The sequence below is a fragment of the Sinocyclocheilus anshuiensis genome, unplaced genomic scaffold, assembly GCF_001515605.1.
Source record: "Sinocyclocheilus anshuiensis isolate Anshui unplaced genomic scaffold, SAMN03320099.WGS_v1.1 scaffold16, whole genome shotgun sequence".
NCBI lineage: Eukaryota > Metazoa > Chordata > Actinopteri > Cypriniformes > Cyprinidae > Sinocyclocheilus > Sinocyclocheilus anshuiensis.
This window is the reverse complement of record NW_015557057.1, coordinates 107,668-127,284: the sequence shown is the minus strand read 5'-3', so window position 1 is coordinate 127,284 and position 19,617 is coordinate 107,668. Positions and strand designations below refer to the sequence as shown.

General features: G+C 37.9%; 2 protein-coding genes across 4 annotated transcripts in view; one reads left to right on the top strand and one right to left on the bottom strand.

Moving 5' to 3' along the window:
- The window catches only part of LOC107676441 (39S ribosomal protein L22, mitochondrial-like), a 4,431-nt gene extending 3,020 nt beyond the window's left edge, over window positions 1–1,411 (bottom strand). Inside the window, exons 1-4 of the mRNA XM_016470985.1 lie at window positions 1,299–1,411; window positions 1,138–1,180; window positions 807–942; window positions 642–707 (exon numbers count right to left, since the gene is read on the bottom strand). Coding sequence (XP_016326471.1) covers window positions 642–707; window positions 807–942; window positions 1,138–1,180; window positions 1,299–1,326 — 273 coding nt within the window. The 5' untranslated portion in view covers window positions 1,327–1,411. The remainder of the gene's footprint in view (window positions 1–641; window positions 708–806; window positions 943–1,137; window positions 1,181–1,298) is intronic.
- A 1,612-nt stretch (window positions 1,412–3,023) lies between these two features.
- The window catches only part of LOC107676444 (gem-associated protein 5-like), a 22,031-nt gene continuing 5,437 nt past the window's right edge, over window positions 3,024–19,617 (top strand). For 2 of the 3 annotated variants that reach the window (XM_016470988.1, XM_016470987.1), the window contains exons 1-20: window positions 3,024–3,366; window positions 3,445–3,599; window positions 4,669–4,850; window positions 4,952–5,103; window positions 6,547–6,648; window positions 6,736–6,883; window positions 6,984–7,146; window positions 11,077–11,289; window positions 11,393–11,478; window positions 13,485–13,567; window positions 13,869–14,005; window positions 14,081–14,154; window positions 14,672–14,853; window positions 15,072–15,211; window positions 15,412–15,583; window positions 17,101–17,319; window positions 17,457–17,573; window positions 18,049–18,171; window positions 18,973–19,068; window positions 19,184–19,321. In XM_016470988.1, coding sequence (XP_016326474.1) covers window positions 3,225–3,366; window positions 3,445–3,599; window positions 4,669–4,850; window positions 4,952–5,103; window positions 6,547–6,648; window positions 6,736–6,883; window positions 6,984–7,146; window positions 11,077–11,289; window positions 11,393–11,478; window positions 13,485–13,567; window positions 13,869–14,005; window positions 14,081–14,154; window positions 14,672–14,853; window positions 15,072–15,211; window positions 15,412–15,583; window positions 17,101–17,319; window positions 17,457–17,573; window positions 18,049–18,171; window positions 18,973–19,068; window positions 19,184–19,321 — 2,824 coding nt within the window. In that variant the 5' untranslated portion in view covers window positions 3,024–3,224. The remainder of the gene's footprint in view (window positions 3,367–3,444; window positions 3,600–4,668; window positions 4,851–4,951; window positions 5,104–6,546; window positions 6,649–6,735; window positions 6,884–6,983; window positions 7,147–11,076; window positions 11,290–11,392; window positions 11,479–13,484; window positions 13,568–13,868; window positions 14,006–14,080; window positions 14,155–14,671; window positions 14,854–15,071; window positions 15,212–15,411; window positions 15,584–17,100; window positions 17,320–17,456; window positions 17,574–18,048; window positions 18,172–18,972; window positions 19,069–19,183; window positions 19,322–19,617) is intronic. The other variant, XM_016470989.1, reaches the window with a different exon arrangement.

Here is a 19,617-nt window from a genome sequence, read left to right as displayed (position 1 = left end):
AAATAAATAAATAAGCCCAGACACCAACAGCCTAGTAGGGTTAACTATTTAAATACTTAACTAGTACTAAACTATAATAACTACAAATTAAGTTCATTATTAATGGTATAATAATTCAATAATGCATTCAATATTTTGGCTTTTTTTTAAATTTAATTTAAACATTTAATTGGTTTTTTTTTTTTTTTTTTTAACTACATTTTTCAAACATTGCCTAAAAAAGGACACATCAAAAGGAGTGTTTTAAGTTATCTTTACCTGTAGAAGCTGTTAAAGGCAACACAGACTTGTTGCTGCTGTAGTTTTGTTTCTACAAAAGACGCTTCCCTTATAGCGTAACTGACCGAGCTTACTCACGTGGAAACTCCTGATATAATCAATAACTAACTATACAATGAATATTTTATTTACATTGTGTATGCATTCTTTTTGTCTTGTTATAATAGGATGTAATAGGATATAATACTGGTCTTATGGTCATACCTCTGATCTGTAAAAACATTCATCACTAAAATAATGTAACAAACTATATATCATAATTCTGTACAATATGCATATACGATATTACCTACTAAAGTGCAAACATCAATACACATGAATACCATGTATACCAAAAAAGTCATTACACATGTATTACTTACCAGTTTAGCAAAGTACCACATCTTGTCTTTGCTGTATTTAATCTGACGTCTGCAGTGATAGATCTCCTATTATACACAAACAAAACCATAAGTCAAACCCAAAATAACAAGTTAACCCCATGATGAACGCCATTACATGCAAAATAAATTAAATGAATTACTAACAGCAGGTCTGCATGGTTCATCTTTCTGTTGTGGTGGATACACAATCAGATTTTTCCTTTCCCAGTGTTTGCTGTTTAACTCTGTACTTGTGTGAAGACGTGACATCTGAGATAACGTAGATGAAGGGCCAAGCAGCCTGAATGGGGCATGACAGATTGTAAAACAATAAATAGGCTGCGTTTCAAACCCTAGCATTAAACAGCACTTTTGATTAAATGCTGTTTATCTAGGTAGACAAGTAGTTATGTTTTGAGACACAATCACACTGATTATATTAGATTGAAGTCGGTGTCATTTTACATTGCACAGCAACTGCATGTGATTTTCTTACCTAGAGTGAATATGTCCACAAGCACGACCAATGGCGGCTAAACCTATCAATAATGTCCATATAATTTCCAGTTAAAACAAAATGACGGAAATGCATATATCATGTAAATAAATAATGTAATAAATGTAAAAAAAAAAAAAAGTATATTTGGTTTGACTCACCAGCCCATGTCACCACGGAGGCCGCCATATTATCTTCTTCTTTTAGGATTTAATGGCGGTTGGCAAACCAACTTAAAAGGTGCATTCCTGCCACCTACTGGAAAGGAGTGTGAAGCGCAAAATGAATAGGAACTTTAGAAACAAGAGATACTTATTAAAAAAAAAAAAAAACGGAAAAAGAAACCGATATCCTAAATCCTATTAATCAATTAAATAATTTTCCTTTAAATAAATAACTAATTCGCAATATATTCTTGATTGTTTAGGTCCATCACCTAACAAAACTTGACAGATCATTTATTTTTCAAATATCTTAAAGCTTGACTTAGTTGGAAACGTTCTTTCATAAGCCTCACATTGTATAAGTACATGTTCTACAGCAGGGGTGTCCAACCCTGCTCCTGGAGAGCTACCATCCTGCAGATTTCAGCTCTAACCCCAATCAAACACACCTGAACCAACTAATCAAGGTGTTCGGGGTTGCTTGATAATTACAGACAGGTGTGCTGGAGCAGGGTTGAAACTAATGTCTGCAGGACGGTAGCTCTCCAGGAGCAGGGTTGGACACCCCTGTTGTTCTACAGTTTCTGTTAACCCACATTTGTCACAATTTCCATTTTCATGTTTTCCTATTCTATGTAAGCACTGATTTAATAAACAATGACCAATACGCATTCTTGCTATTAAAACGTCCTCTTTCCTGTTTCCAAATCTTCTTCGCTCTGAACCTACTTTTTCTTGTATGCAGTGTAAATACCTTTTGTTCCTTCTTTCCATTCATTCTGCCATATTTCTTGTATTTCTTTTGCTATTATTGCTTTTATTTCTGTTTTACTTAATGCCACTTCAATGTCTATTTGTGAATGATTTAATGCCTGTTCAGCCAGATGATCAGCCTCCTCATTTCCCTTCACACCCATATGTGATGGTACCCTCACGAAATTTACCAGAAGTCCATACTGTCTTTATATTGATTATCACAGATTCTTCTTCTTCTTGGTTTTTAACGGCGGCTGGCACCAACGCCGTTAAAAACCAAAACCTTCTGCTCCGGATTGTGGATCAGAAAATAAGTTTACAGACTAAATCACCCGTTCTCCCTCCTTTATCCTGACACACACACACACACACACCTCACCCTGCCCTGCTTTATAATAATAATAATAACCCTAATAATAACAACAACAATAACCTTTTGAGGTTTTATTGGCGGTTGACAAACAACAAAATGGTGTATTACCGCCACCAACTGGTATGGAGTGTGGACTATAATGACTTACTCCCTTTTTTATATCCTCTCAGATGTCCGATTCGTGAGCGAATCGTTCTTTTGATTTGGATCTTTTTAGTGAGTCGGTTGAACCGACACCTCCGTTGAAACGAGGTGCTCCGTTCTCATCCACGCTGCTACATGGATTTAATGGTTTTAGAGTTTTAGAGCAGGTACTATGCCACGCTGCGATATCATGGACTGACTCGAGATAATGTAAAACAGATACTCATATGAATCGCTAAAGTGGTGTTTTGAACTACCTGGATGAACAGACTGTCGGAAATGAGAATTGGTTGAATTTGTTACGACGCTTTGCTTTACGGCAAATGTCACTTCCGAAAGAGTTTAAAGTTATACGTTTCATTATTATTGGTAGAATTGTTTCCAACAAAAATATTATAATTGTAAATAAGGCGTATAATATATATTTCTACCAACATATCTATTGAATATGTCGGTATTAAACAAAGATTTGACTTTTTCTATGGTAACATTGTCCCTTCTCGCGTTCCGTATAATTTTTTACAGCACACGCTGATATTCGGCAGCCGGTGTGTTTTCGGCAGCATGAGTAGATGTGAGAATTAGACTTCACTGTCACTATCTGTGAATTTATTCTCTGATCTTGATGCGGCGGTCATTTACTCTTTATAATGCACCAAAGACATCTGCCAGCCTCTCCAAACTGGTACTGTTCACGCTGCAGTGACATAAATGGAAGGGGAGTACTGGGTTTTGGAGCAAAGAATACAATCTATCTGCTAAATGTGACTGCATCCTCTCCAGCTGTAACAGGTATGAGCTCAGGATGCTTTAATTCAATGCTTTGCTTTTGCAAAATCACATCGATCTGATCAGACCTTCCTCCTGCAGGTGAACTCACTGGGCACACTGAAAGAGTTTCTGGTTTTGCATTTTGCCCCCATGATGGACAAGAACGCATTTGTGCAAGCACTTCAGATGATAAGACAGTCAAAATCTGGGATGCTGGGCAGAAAATTCTGTTGAAAGAGCACAATGTCCACCAAGTGAGTGAATAGCCTACCTGTGATGCTTAAAGTGTTGTGACTGGCTCACAGTTTGTTCACATAACAAGTTTTGTAATATATTACAGTTTTCTTTCTGCCCTTTTCCACAGTGGTAAAAGTGTAAAAACTTCTGGACTCAACAATAACATTTTACCTTGCCCTGACAACAGTTGAATTGCCTCCAAATTAAATAAATGTTATTTTTGTCAGTATATTTAAAATGTGGTTAAATGAATAAAAATAATAATAAATACAGAGTAACTTAATAGTTACTCTATAAATAATTATTTATACTTTTCATTAAACAATTTCACTTTTTTTTTTTTTAGATTTAGATTTTTAATTTGCAGTTAACATCAGGAAATGTTTGCATCTATACTGTTACTCCATGACAGCCATGAAATCATAACTTTGATGAAAATGATGGCGTACAATGCAAAACATAATTTTTCTAATTTTCTATCCATATCACAAATTATTTGGACAACCTGTCATTCTGCTACAAAATTTCACCCTGGTGAGGTGATATTGTGCAACAATGTTAAGGCCTGACATGAAACGGAAATTGCCATTGTCTTTTCATCCCTATTGTGATGAGAAAAATTTTCTCATTTACAATATAGCTCCATGACAGCCATAAACTCATAACTGCTTTTGCTGCTTATTTAATTAAGCAGAGTTTGCAACAACAATGTTTAAAATCATCATGAAACAGAAATTGCGATCATCTTTTCTTTTTTTTATGATTGTGACTAATTTCCAAGTGAAACGGTGTCTTGAACGAGAAACCGTGTAGGACGGCACTTGATTTTTTTTTTTCCCCCATTTTGATTACAAATTACAAGGGCATGTGATTTTTTTTTTTCTTTAATGAAGTGCATGAATAAATAATTTATAATAAACACTGCGATATTCCATAAAAGTATGAATTGTCATTTTTGATTTCATGGTGACTTTAAATATATTATAAAATACCAACTTTAAGTTTGCAAGACATAAAACACATTCACATTATCAGCATATGATAATCATGTTGACTGACCTACCATATGTGTTCATGTTTGAACAGAGCACCATCTCTGCAGTCCACTGGTCTCCGGTGCAGAAACTTCTGCTAGTCACAGGAGATGAAAAGGGCATTGTGGTGTGCTATTGGTTTAGCAGTAATGACACCCAGAGCTTCTTCCCTGAACCTCGAACAATCTTCTGCTTATCCTGTTCCCCACATGAGGAAAACTACATCGCAGTGGGGTAAAGCCTCATTGTATTAATATTTAATGTGTTGGTTGTGATTAGAGAGAGCTCTAGACTCATCAGCGGTGCATGTTAACTGTTTATGCTTCCTCTTAAAGGTACAAGGATGGAATGATAGTAGTGATAGACATCAGTAAGAAAGGGGAGGTGATCCATCGGCTGAGGGGGCATGATGATGAGATTCACGCATTGGCATGGTGTCCTCAACCCAGAGAAGAGCCTCTATATGGGCGATCAGAAGACAAAACAGGTAATCAAGAGATGCTTAAAGATCCATTTAGCCTCAGTCAGATATTACCATTATGTTATTAGGAGTCACACCACATGACATTTCACAACCTGAACTAACCTTGCCTTGTCATAGAAGGTTAAGTATCTGCTAATTATTGACCTTGAAATACAGTTATGAGGGTCTGCAGGGTTCTCTCTATGATATGATTTCCTGTTTTATGTTGTTGTTATTTTTTCTACATGTTAGTGTTGCACCACGTGACTTTGATTTGGCCAAAAAAAAAGTTTTTTTTTCCTAATATTAATAAAGAGTGAAGTTTGTTAAAATATGTTTTTAAAGAAAGACATAATATAATATATAATATATAAGATAAGGTTATGACAAATTTTTAAAAGGGGACATTAGATGCCCATTTTCCACAAGCTGGTATGATTCTTTATGGTCTTCATGAAATGTCTTCATACTTTGGTTAAAATTCCTCAATGGTTTTGTAAAACAACACCCTTGTTACCTTGTCAAAAACAGCTCTGTTCACAGTGAGCTATTTCGGTGCATGTCTCTTTAAATGATAATGAGCTACTGCTCATCCCGCCCCTCTCTTCCATTTTTGTGTATTCAGTGGTGCGTTACCATCAAAAATAAAACTAATCGACTGCGTCCTCAGTGGCTCTGATGTCGGGAGAAAATGAAGACTGTTATGTTCACCTTTACATCCAACTACAAAACACCTGCATTGCTTACGAGACATTGTTATCGCTACAGCTGCTCGAGCGCGGAGAAAATGGCAGACAGCGTACAACTGGCTGAGGGTGGAAATATGCTAATCCGGGACAGTCCGTCAGCAGTCGTGGGCGGGGCTTGAGCAGTATGATGTCATACTGCTCAGAAAATCAGAACTACAGGGGGTTTGTGAGTTGAAGAAAACCTTATAATTAATTTAATAACATTAAAATTAACAAATGGTGCTGCACAGTTAATTGAAATAAAATGGACATGGTAATATGTCTTATAAAATCATTATTATCAAATTAAATTATGCTGCGTTTTTAATTTAAAAAGTATATAGTATGTTCTGCAGCATATTTCATAATAAAGAGCATTACCATGGTTATTAAAGTGAACTAAAATTAAAACCATAAAAAACTTTTGTTACTTGCAATAAAATAAACTTTAAATAAATTAAAATAAAGTAATAAACTTAAACTTATTTTATTTTAGCTAGTTGCCGAAGAAACATTGCTCATTTTAATTTAGTTTAACTTGATGTACTAAAATAACTAAAACAAAACTTGTGAACAAAGGAAGGAACGTCAAATTATTGAAATATTAATTTAAAATCTCAGGGGGACTTGGAGTATATTTTACAACAAAGGGATTCAGCTGACAAAAAAAGATTAGGAACCCCTGAAATAATAGAGAGGACAAAAATGATAAGTGAAATGTCATTGATTCTTTCCATAGATGGAAGCAATGGGGTGACAGAAACAGCAGAAATGGGGTGTTACCTGGCATCAGGTAGTCGAGATCAAACTGTGAGGATATGGAGCACAGCCAGAGGAAAAGGTGACAGAGAGATACTCATTACCCAAAGCTTGCACAAACAAAACTGGTTTATAGTAGCTTTCAGGTGCAGGGTCATTTAGGTCACAGTGTGTCTCCTTTCAGGTGTAATGACCCTGAAGCTTCCCTTTCTGAAGAGACGAGGAGCAGGAGTTGATCCAGTGGTGAAGGAAAGACTCTGGCTGACTGTCCATTGGCCTAAGGGGCAACCTTCACAGATTGTGTCCAGCTGTTTCGGGTATGGTTGTATAGATGAGTTGCCAAATGGTTATTTTGTGTCAGAAGATATTTTCTTGTAAATGAACATGAGTTGACTCGCTGTGAATGTTGGCGTGCAGCGGTGAGATCATAATGTGGGATCTCATGAAGTCAGGCAAGCAGAAGTGGAGTCTGCTGGGCAGTTCCTCAGATGGACAGAATCACAGCCGTATCGTCTTCAACATGAGCTCGTTTCGCTCAGGGGACAGGGAACTTCTGCTCAGTACCTCAATGGACAGAGAGGTGAGACCTTCCTCCATTAATATGTGCTTGTAAGCTGTTTTCAGAATCAGAAGGAGCTTTATTACCAAGTATGTTTACACACACAAGGAATTTGACTTGGCGACAGGAGCTTCCAGTGCAGAAGAAAGTACACACATAGTGCAAACATACATGATAGTGCAGACATACATAGAATTACACAGTAAAGATGAAATAACACTAATATAAGAAAAACAGAAAAATCAATAATGCACTATATACAGAAATAGAAATATAGGGGGAAAAAACATAATTGTTTAAATAAATGTACAGATATTTTATTTACAAGTGTACCGTTTATGTAGTTTACAATATACAATTTCCAGATACTATGTATAAAAGTGTCAGTTATCATTTTTAATTGTTCAGGCTGAATATGGCCTGCGGGGAAAAAAAACTGTTCTTATGCCTGGCTGTTCTGGTGGTCGGTGCTCTGTATCGCCGACCAGAAGGCAACAGTTCGAAGAGAGAGTGTGCTGGGTGTGTGGGGCCCAAAGTGATTTTACCAGCCCTTTTCCTCAATATGGAGGTGTAAAGATCTTGGCAGTTGGGCAGGGGGGAACCAATAATCCTCTCCGCAGTCCTGACTGTCCGTTGTAGTCTCTTGATGTCTGATTTGGTAGCTGAACCAAACCAAACAGTTATAGATGAACAGGATAGACTCAGTGACGGCCGAGTAGAACTGTTTCAGCAGCTCCTGTGGCAGGTTGAATTTCCTCAGCTGGCAAAGGAAGTACAACCTCTGCTGGGCCTTTTAGCAATGGAGTCGATGTGAATGCCTCACTTCAGGTCCTGAGAGATGGTGGTGCCCAGGAACCTGAATGACTCCACTGCAGCCACAGTGCTGTTCATGATCGTGAGTTGGGGGAGTGCAGGGGGGTTTCTCCTGAAGTCCACTATCATCTCCACTGTTTTGAGTGTGTTCAGCTCCAGGTTGTAAGACTGCACCAGGCAGCCAGCTCTTTAACCTCCTGTCTGTAAGCAGAATCGTCTCCATTGTGGATGAGGCCAATGATGGTAGTGTCATCTGCGAATTTCAGAGGTGCAGTCATTTGTGTACTGGGAGAAGAGCAGTGGGGAGAGCACACATCCCTGAGGGGTGCCAGTGCTCATCGTGAGAGTCTTTGCAAACTTCAGGAGCTTGACAGAGGGGTCTTTAGAGGTGCAGTCATTTGTGTAGAGGGAGAAGAGCATTGGGGAGAGAACGCAGCCCTGAGGAGCTCCGGTGCTGATGGTGCAGGTGTTGGATGTGAGTTTACCCAGCCTCACTAGCTGCTGCCTGTCTGTCAAGAAGCTGGTGATCTACTGACAGATGGAGGTGGGTACGGAGAGCTGGCTGAGAGAAGGTCAGGCATGATGGTATTGAAGGAACTGAAGTCCACAAATAAGATCCTTGCATAATTCCCAGGTAAGCAGAGTACATCAAAACAATTATCTGTGATCATTTCATTTACAATAACTGCTTTGGGTGAGAGTGATCTAATGTTTAGGAGCCCAAACTTTAAAAATTGTTTTTGTCTGTTGTGGTCTGTCGAGGTGTTGCAAGATGTAATGCAGTCCCATGTTGACTGCATCATCCAAAGACCTGTTTGCGTTGTATGCAAACTGATGAGGATCCAGCAAGGGTCCAGTGATGTCCTTCAGGTAGGCCAAGACCAGTCTCTCAAATGACTTCGTGACCACAGACGTGAGAGCGACAGGTCTGTAGTCGTTAAGTCCAGTGATTTTGTTTTTTTTGGGGACTGGAATGATGCTTGAGGTGTTTGAAGCAGCAGGGAAATTTACACTGCTCCAGTGATCTGTTGAAGATCTGTGTTAAGATGGGGGCCAGTTGGTTAGCACAGACTTTTACGGGCCATTTACACAAAAACGAGTTTCAAAGTGCAAGATTTTGAAAACACCACCGTTGTCGTTTCCGTGTAAACACCCAAAACAGGAATTTTTGGAAATGGTGACGTCATGCACGTGCGTAGTACGTGTTAGGTATGTAGACATGCGCAGTACGTGTCAATTTTAAAGGCAACAAACATACACAACAATGGCGGAGTACGTGGTATTGTTGTTGCTGCTCAAGAGTTTGCCAACGCTTCTTCAGCAAAGTGTGGATTTACTTCACCAATATTACAACCAACAGCGGAGACACATCATATACAACATATAATCGTCACTTCCCTACAGGTACTGTTTACTAACAAGGTGACAGTGCCAACTACTGGCCTGGCATACGTAATTCAGCGTTTTTGCGGATATGTGTAAACGCGAATCGTTTTGAAAACGTTGTTGTGTATATGTGAAACTTTTTAAAAGGGAAAAACTTTCCGTTTTTGACTACATCGTTGTCATGTAAACGTAGCCTTAGACAGGCAGGTGAAACACCGTCTGGGCTGGAAGCTTTCCTAGACTTCTGTCTTCTGAAGACCCCGTTCACATCCTCTACACATACCTTAAGCGCAGGTTGAATGGTGGGAGAGGCAGGAAGGGGGGTTGCAGGGGGGGTAGGTGAATGTGTTAAGTGCAGATCAGAGAGGGTGTGGGGTAAGAGATTGGGCTTTTCGAATTGGCAGTAAAACACGTTCAGATCGTCAGCCAGTTGTTGATTCTCCACAGACTGTGGGGGTGGCCATACTGACGCCAGGTCGTTGGCTGAAAACTGTTTTTTCAGCTTTTCAGAGTAGTTTTTTTAGCCACTCTGATCTTCTTTTAGCCAATCTGATCTCCTTTGTCAGTCTGTTTCTGGCCTGGTTGTACAAGATTTTATCCCCACTTCTGTAAGCATCCTCTTTGGCATGACGAAGATGTTTTAGTTTCGAGTAAACCATAGTTTATCATTATTGAATGATAAGAATGTCCTGGTGGGGATGCACATATCCTCACAGAAACTGATATATGAACTTAAGTCTCTGTGAGCTCGTCCAGATTCCGTCCATTCCTCATGTTGGGAATGAACCCCAAGCTTCAAAAACACTCCAGTCAGTGCAGAAAATTCTTTGTAGAAACTCAGTTTAGAAGAAGTGTAGAAGTTTCTATCCTTTTTTTTTATTATGGTATTATATCACAATGGTATTTGAATGTGGTAATCTTTCAGTACCATGGTCTAAACTGTGTACCACCACAGTACTTCCTTGGAAGCAACATGTTCCTCAAATATGTGGGAAGAAAATGTATAATGCATAATTATTTGTCTATTTGTTAAATATATAAGAAGTGGGTGAATCAAAGGGAAACTAAAAAAAAAAGGAAATATATTTTTATATATTATAAAAATATATATATTTTAGATTTTATCGTTATAAGAATAACTATAAAGATAACTATAACTTTATTACACCATCGGACATTAACGTTGTGTTTACTGTAAGTGTATACTGCAGTTATGTTGTCTGTCAATTGGCAGTCAATGTTTTTAATTGTTCATCAGCTGGAAAAACTTGTTCAATCTGAAAAGATTCTAACAGTATTGTTCCTCTGTGTTGCTATTGTTGTAGTTGTGGAGTAATCTCATAGAATTAGAATGATTGTTTTATATGTAATATATGCTAATTTATTTATTTGTATATATATACAGTGGGTACGGAAAGTATTCAGATCCCCTTCAATTTTTCACTCTTTGTTATATTGCAGCCATTTGCTAAAATCATTTAAGTTAATTTTTTTTCCTCATTAATGTACACACAGCACCCCATATTGATATATATATATATATATATATATATATATATATATATATGACAATTTACACAATTACAATTTATTATTTTTATTAATTTTTTAATGACGTGCAAAAATCATAGTTATTCCAAATTATCATTCCAAACAAACTAAAATAGGGTAGCCCTTACCCATTTTTATTTTTGTTTGTTTATCATTCTCAGAATTTCTTGATTCAAACCATTCGACCCATTGTCATTTCAGATTAAGTGTTGGGACCTGGCATCTCTGGAATGCTGTTGGACTCTGCCCACTCTGGGTGGGTTTGTGTACTGTCTCAGCTTTTCTCCAGTGGGCACCGGCTGCCTGGCTCTAGGCATCGGAGACAGCATGATCCGGGTGTGGAACACCTTGTCTATTCAGAACCAATATGACATCAAGACATTCTGGCAAGGGATCAAATCTAAAGTCACAGCCGTGAGTCAGATGTCTTTAATTCACAGTTATAATTCCCTCAGTACCATTCAGTTAGTTTAAAATCAAGGCCATAAATGCCTTTTTGCTTCCATCTCTGTTCCAGTTGGCATGGCATCCACTAAAAGAGGGCACTTTGGCGTTTGGTACAGATGACGGTAAAGTGGGCATCAATGAGGTTTACTCTAACAAGTAAGAACAACAGATATACAGTCAATTTTTCGCTGGTTTTGGTCTGTATATATGCATATGAAATATGAAATGTTGCGATTTCTTAGGTTCATTTGGATGCAAGATTCAGTATTATGTTTAATACAGTGATGGAAAAAATTATTTGATCCCCTGCTGATTTTGTACGTTTGCCCACTGACAAAGAAATGATCAGTCTATAATTTTAAAGGTAGGTTTATTTTAACAGTGAGAGACTGAATAACAACAAAAAAATGAATTGATTTGCATCAATGAATTTGATCCCCTATCAATCAGCAATATTTCTGGCTCCCAGGTGTCTTTTATACAGGTAAGGAGCTGAGATTAGGAGCACTCTCTTAAAGGGAGTGCTCCTAATCTAATTTTTTTACCTGTATAAAAGACACCTGTCCACAGAAGCAATCAATCAGATTCCAAACTCTACACCATGGCCAAGACCAAAGAGCTGTCCAAGGATGTCAGGGACAAGATTGTAGACCTCCACAAGGCTGGAATGGGCTACAAGACCATCGCCAAGCAGCTTGGTGAGAAGGTGACAGCAGTTGGTGTGATTATTCACAAATAGAAAAAACACAAAATAACTGTCAATCTCCCTTGGTCTGGGGCTCCATGCAAGATCTCACCTCGTGGAGTATCAATGATCATGAGAACGGTGAGAAATCAGCCCAGAACTACACGGGAGGATCTTGTCAGTGATCCCAAGGCAGCTGGGACCATAGTCACCAAGAAAACAATTGGTAACACACTACGCCGTGAAGGACTGAAATCCTGCAGTGCCCGCAAGGTCCCCCTGCTCAAGAAAGCACTTGTACAGGCCCGTCTGAAGTTTACCGATGAACATCTGAATGATTCAGAGGAGAACTGGATGAAAGTGTTGTGGTCAGATGAGACCAAAATTTAACTCTTTGGCATCAACTCAACTCTCTGTGTTTGGAGGAGGAGGAATGCTGCCTATGACCCCAAGAACACCATCCCCACCGTCAAACATGGAGGTGGAAACATTATGCTTTGGGGGTGTTCTTCTGCTAAGGGGACAGGACAACTGCACCGCATCAAAGGGACGATGGACGGGGCCATGTTCCGTCAAATCTTGGGTGAGAACCTCCTTCCCTCAGCCAGGGCATTGAAAATGGGTCGTGGATGGGTATTCCAGCATGACAATGACCCAAAACACACGGCCAAGGGCAACATTAAGCTTTGGGGGGGTTTTTCTGCTAAGGGGACAGGACAACTGCACCGCATCAAAGGGACGATGGACGGGGCCATGTTCCGTCAAATCTTGGGTGAGAACCTCCTTCCCTCAGCCAGGGCATTGAAAATGGGTCGTGGATGGGTATTCCAGCATGACAATGACCCAAAACACACGGCCAAGGCAACAAAGGAGTGGCTCAAGAAGAAGTACATTAAGGTCCTGGAGTGGCCTAGCCAGTCTACAGACCTCAATCCTATAGAAAGTCTGTGCTGAATGTTCGAGTTGCCAAACGAAAACCTCGAAACCTTAATGACTTGGAGAGGATCTGCAAAGAGGAGTGGGACAAAATCCCTCCTGAGATGTGTGCAAACCTGGTGGCCAACTACAAGAAACGTCTGACCTCTGTGATTGCCAACAAGGGTTTTGCCACCAAGTACTAAGTCATGTTTTGCAAAGGGGTCAAATACTTATTTCACTCAATAAAATGCAAATCAATTTATAACTTTTTTTGAAATGTGGTTTTCTGGATTTTTTTGTTGTTATTCTGTCTCTCACTGTTCAAATAAACCTACCACTAAAATTATAGACTGATCATTTCTTTGTCAGTGGGCAAACGTACAAAATCAGCAGGGGATCAAATATTTTTTTTCCCTCACTGTATGCAAGATATTCAATATAAAAAAATATAATACTTTTAGTATGACCAAGGGCATTGGTATTCTATTAAAGTTTTGATTGAATTTAATTGAATTTGATTTAATTTAAATGTAATTTCATTATTTGTTTTCACACACAGGCCACCTCAAATCTCAAGCACTTACCACCACAGAACCGTCTATTCCCTCTCATGGGGCCCTCCTGTGCCGCCCATGTCTTTTGGTAAGTTAATTCATAAAACGCACACATAACCACATGGGCCAGTAAACACTGAACTTGGAGTGGCACCAAGAACAATCCATCAGAAATAAGTGATGCCCAGCTTACTTTTGCTCTGTCGAGTTTGTTGGATAATCAAGGAATGAAAACTTAATTTCACCTCACCGCTGAGAAATCACACATTCATCATTATATCCATCTCTGATGCTCAAGGGGGTGGAGATAATTGCTTTTATTTGTTCAGTGGGGTATGAACAATAATAATATTAATGTTGTGGCTAATAATTATGTGTGTGTGGCTCAGGGGGATCAGGAGACAAGCCGTCCTACAGCTTATACAGCTGTGCTGGAGAGGGGGTCATCTTCCAGCACGACCCATGGAAACTCTCAGGGGAGGCCAGTAACATTGACAAACTCATCCGAGACACCAACAACATCAAAGTAAGATGAGAAATCATTTGTTCATATTTGTCGTTATGTATATTTATCCAAATAAAATATTATTCTGTTATTCAGCACAAGATCCCCCCCCACACAGACCTCAGCTGGAAGCCGGATGGCAGTGTTTTGGCCATTGGAAATGAAGATGGGTAACAATGTTGATCAAAACTATTTCCTCTTCCTCAAGTAATAAGTTGTTTAATTGTATTTATCAATCTCTAAATCATTTAATAATCTAGATCAGTGGTAATTTAGATCAGACCACATTCCTGGAGCCCCCCCCCCCCAGCACTGCACAATGTATAATTTATAAAACGAGAGAAAATTAATGTTAATTTATAAAACATGAGATGTTATGTATATAGTGGTATACACTAATGTTTGGGGTCAGATTTATTCATTTATTTATTTACTTATTTTGTATGTTAATATAATGTTTCTCCACATGGCTTTGGTTACATCAGCAGAAAGAAAAATAATTTTAGGGGTGGAGAAATGCAATATTATGAATGCAACCATTTGTTTTTCTTTAGATGAATAGCACAGATCAATCATGCACAATTTGATTTCATGTTGTCTTTAAATATGAAATGTATCTTATGCAATAATTTAGAGTATTATGTATCAAAGAAAGTTTGTCTCACTCCATAAGGGTTTTTGTTTTAGGTCTATAGCGGTATTAAAGGCTCCCATGCTGAAGCTCTTGTGCACAGTGCAGCAGCATCATAAGATAATTAATTCACTGCGCTGGCACCATGAACACTCGTCTCAGAATGAGCTGCAATATATGCTGGCGTCCGGGTCCAGTAATGCCATAGTCTATGTCCATGACCTAAAGAGCGCCATAGGTGAGAATCGGCTCTTCATCCTTGTTTGATTGTTCTTGTATCTATGCTTGTTGGCTATTCAATGCATACAGAAAATTCACATAGTACATAAGTATACATACCAGTGCACAGAACATAATATACTACTACAGGTATAGTAAGAATAGTATGATAGTATGGTATTCCAAGCATAGCCAGTGAATGTGCATGTTTTTCTCATTGGGCTTTTTCTGTTACAGAAACTCCATCAGAGATTCCAGTGCTGATGACTGAATCTTTCAGAACTCTCTCTGGTCACACCAACAAAATCACCAGCCTAGCCTGGAGCCCCCATCACGATGGCCGTCTGGTGACAGTGTGTTATGATGGAACTGCTCAGGCCAGTTACACTTTTTTGCTAAAAGTGATCAAAAAATAAAGAACAACTTATTTCCCAGTAATATAATGGAAATTAAGGTTATTTTATCTGGAAATTTCATGAAAATATAATGAATAATATTGTGTTTTGGATTATCCAGTTTTAAGTTTGATTAGTGTGGATTGTCCTAATAAACTAATAATTTTTAATGATTTTCACAGGTGTGGGATGTGCTGAAAGAAGAGCCGGTATGTAACTACAGGGGTCATTCAGGCCGACTACTGTGTGTGCAGTGGTCCACTGTTCACCCAGACCTGGTCTGGACCGGTGGAGATGACTTCACCCTCCATGAATGGGCCGTATCCAAGCAGGAGCACGTCACACCTCCAAAGAGTATGTATACCATCATATGTAACATCAGTATATGCACAAGTAGAGCTGATCCTGAATTAAATGTGTATTAAATAAATAATTCACCCTAGAAATTAACATTTTATAATCATTTACTAGAGCTGGGCAGTATGACGATATCCATAGTGATGGAAGTATAAATTGTGTATCACTGGATATATTGTTTATTTCACGGTATGTAAATATAGCAGTGTAGCACAGTACTAAAAGTTATTGATACGCAAGAGTGATATAAAAACATGCATTAATGAGAAAATAAAGAGCAGGAAGTGCTTGTTGTTAAATAGTTAAGCGCAATAAGTTGTGAAAAGGAACTCAATGCGGTGCTCATGCTGACTGGCACACAGCCAAAGCGTGCACAGAAAGCCGCCTCTCTTAAGCCTTTACCAACATTTGATTCAGTTCTCTTTCAGGTTCAATTGTACTTGAATGGTCAAATACACACAAAATTATGTGTAGTATTGTGGAGTATTCCGTAAACACGGTCAGTTATGTTTTAAGTGCATTTAGTGATAACAGCCTAATAAACCTGCTGCTGATTGTGTCATTAATGTTAATCAAACAACAGACAGAGAAAATCACTTTTATCTTGACTGAATCATCTTTTTATCTTTAATCAATTCATATTTGATTCATACAGTGAAGACTATGCAGTGGTTTAGTTTTATATTTGATTATTCAATTTCTGTAGTATTTCTTACTACTTTTAGCTACTTTTTAAAGGGGTCATATGATGCGATTTCAATTTTTCCTTTCTCTTTGGAGTGTTACAAGCTCTTGGTGCATAAAGAAGATCTGTAAAGTTGCAAAGACTAAAGTCTCAAATCCAAAGAGATATTCTTTATAAAAGTTAAGAGTCTTGCTTGGGCGGTTAGAGCGACTGAGTGGAGCGCACGTCCATAGAGCGGAAAACGTAGCTTCGCTCACATGCTCTGATATATACATACATACATACATACATACAGGTAAAAAATTTATAGCCTGAATGCACTGTAAGTCGCTTTGGATTAAAGCGTCTGCTAAATGCATAAATAAAAAATATTATTTTATTTATGCATTTAGCAGATGCTTTAATCCAAAGCGACTTACAGTGCATTCAGGCTATACATTTTTTTGCCAGTATGTATGTATGTATAATAAAATAAAAATGATCTTACCGTGACATAAGATTTTGGACATATTGCCTACCCCTGTCATTTATGTATTAACCCCCAAGGTTCGTTTTGACCTTTTTTTTCTCTTTAGTGCAACACAAAAGAAAATTTTATGTAATTTTAAAATTGTAATTATTTGGATCAGGGATGTGGTACAGTGGTTAAGTGCTCATATGGGAGCCACAGGTTCGAGTCTGGCCTGTGCCATTTCCCAGTAATTGCGCTGTTTCACCCTAAAAGAGCCAAAACTTCTAAAATTAATAAATATAAAATTATATACTTATAAGATATATATAAATAACTTTAATCATTAACTATACGCATACCTTTATTGTTTATCAACAGGTAAGAAACGTGTTGAGATGGAGAAAAAGAGAGGACCTCAGAAAAAGTCCAAGAAGAAAAAGGCGGCACCAGAAAAAGGAGGGATGAAGGCGGAAGAAAGGGAATTGCCTTTAGGTGAAGAAATTAAAGGAGCAGCAGGCAGTGGAGCAGAAGAGGGCCAATTAGAAAATGACAAGGAGGAAGAGGAGAGGGAGAACACAGACGGTCCATCCGTCACAGGTAACGGCCCATCTTTCTTGCTTTCATCTCTCGCTGTCTCTTCCGCTTCCTCTCGCTTTTGTGCTTCCAGCGCAGTCTTTGAAATGTCACTCCGGTTGTCTGGGTGTGATGAATAACCTTTATCATTTGGGTCACAGGCTGGTCCAGAGAGATCAGTGTGGACACACGTGGCACTGAGAGGGTTCAGAATGGAGAAAGGTTCAGTCATGCAATTAAAAGGGAGGTCAAAGACGAGAAGAAAAGAGAGAAATCAGGTCAGTTTCTGCTCTGTCTGTGTGTAGTCAATATATTTTTCTTATTACCGCAACTTCCTCTTACTTTTTTTTTTTAAACATGTATCATGCAAAAAAAATAATAAAATGGATAGTTCAGATTCTGAATTGATTGTAAAATGCAGCTAAATAAATGCATTTATGACCACACATTACATAATAATTGCAGCTTGTTGATGCATTGCTTGGCAACTGTAATGGCCGGTTATTATTATAATTATTATTGTATTTAACCGTTATTAGTATTATTGTTATTAACAACAATATTAGTTAATTATTAATTTAATATTAATTCGTTAATTTAATACTTAATAAATTTAAATAAGTAAATTAAACGGGTGAAAAAATAAATAACCTACGGAGTTATGTGACATTGACATCAAACCTGTTTTAAGAAATCCAAAACATTGGAAAGGCTGTTATGGTATTTTGTTTACATAATTTTTTTTTATTTTAGATATGTCTTTAAAAAAGAGAAAGCCACGCTCCATTCTCCCGCTGAGTACTTCTATGGATCACCGACCCAAAGAGGAACTTCAACAGGACTGTCTGACACTGGCAGCTGTAAGATACTCACATGGTAAGTCAGGAGCCCAACATCAGTCTTAAGAACATGTATATAAAACATTTACCCATCTTTTGAAATTAGTAAATCTCTGAAATGTTTACTGTGGTATAATACTGCAGTTGTAATGGCAAGACATTTTCTGTCTCAGAAAAGGCTTGTTCTTCTGTGACAAGGCAGTTTATAGGTTAATCAAATGTGATTTATGAAATTTCAGAAATATCATTAACAAAATAATGTAAAATGTTGTTTTGGCCTTGTACCATAGCAGTACCATGGTACTTTTTGACTTGTCTTTTTTTTTCTTCTTCTTCTTTTAAATGTAAAGTCTCTTATGCTTTCCAATCTCCATTTCTTGTAAGGTGCAATATTGTAAAATATTATTACAATTTAAAATAACTTTTTCTATTTTAAAATGTAATTTGTTGCTGTGATGACAGCAGCCATTACAAAAAAGCAAAACTTTGATGAATAGAAACTTAGAATTTTTTGTAACATTTTTAATGTCTTTACTGTCACTTTTTTGATCAGTTTAATGCGTCCTTGCTGTATAAAAGTATTTATTTCCTTCAAAAAAAATCTTACTGACACCAAACATTTGAACTGTGGTATAAATGGTCAATATGAAAATCATTCATTTCTATATATCAAATTACCATATACTATCAGGTATCATAGTACTGGCCCAGCACCTTTTATAAGAAATATTTGCTTGTCTTCTCATGCAGAGCTCAGTTTGAACTGCTGCAGTGTCAAAATGAGAGGAAACAAGTAGTTACAATGCATAGTGCATTTCCTTTCCCTTCTGCTCCTCAGGGCAAAGCGGAACATGTGTTCCAGGATCTGGAGATCATATTCAGCTTGGCCTGTTCACAGACAGGGATGCCCTCTACAGGATGTTTCAGGAGGAAGGTGAGTCGGGCACAGAAAGAGCTGAACCCAGTGTAGGGTAGTGTCAAAATCTGAGGTGAATCATGAAGTCACTGATTTGGAATCAGTATTAAGTTCATGCTGATGTTTTGAACAGAGGAGAGCCACGTGGAGGCTGGTCATTATGACTCAATGGTGTATCTGAGGCTGTGGAAAGGAGATCCGATTGGAGCAATAAATCTTGCTGCGGAGAAAGGAGAACTGACTGACCATCTCCTCAGTTTAGCTCCAGTGGGTAAGATGTCTGGCAGTATTATGGCTGCTGAACAAAGTTTTACTTTATCTGTAAGCGAAAAAAAGTAACAATAAAAATAATTATTATTCATATGTATTTTTAAATTAATGGGAAATGTTTGGGTTATTCAAAATTGTAAAAATGACATGCAGACAATGTTGTGGGGTAAAAAATATTAAAAGTCAAAAATGTCTAGGGAGTGTAACTGTTAAAATATTGTAATGAAGTAAAAAGTCTAAAAAGAAACTTAATTTCTTGGGGGGGGGGGGGAGGGAAGCAGTTGTTTAAAAATATTA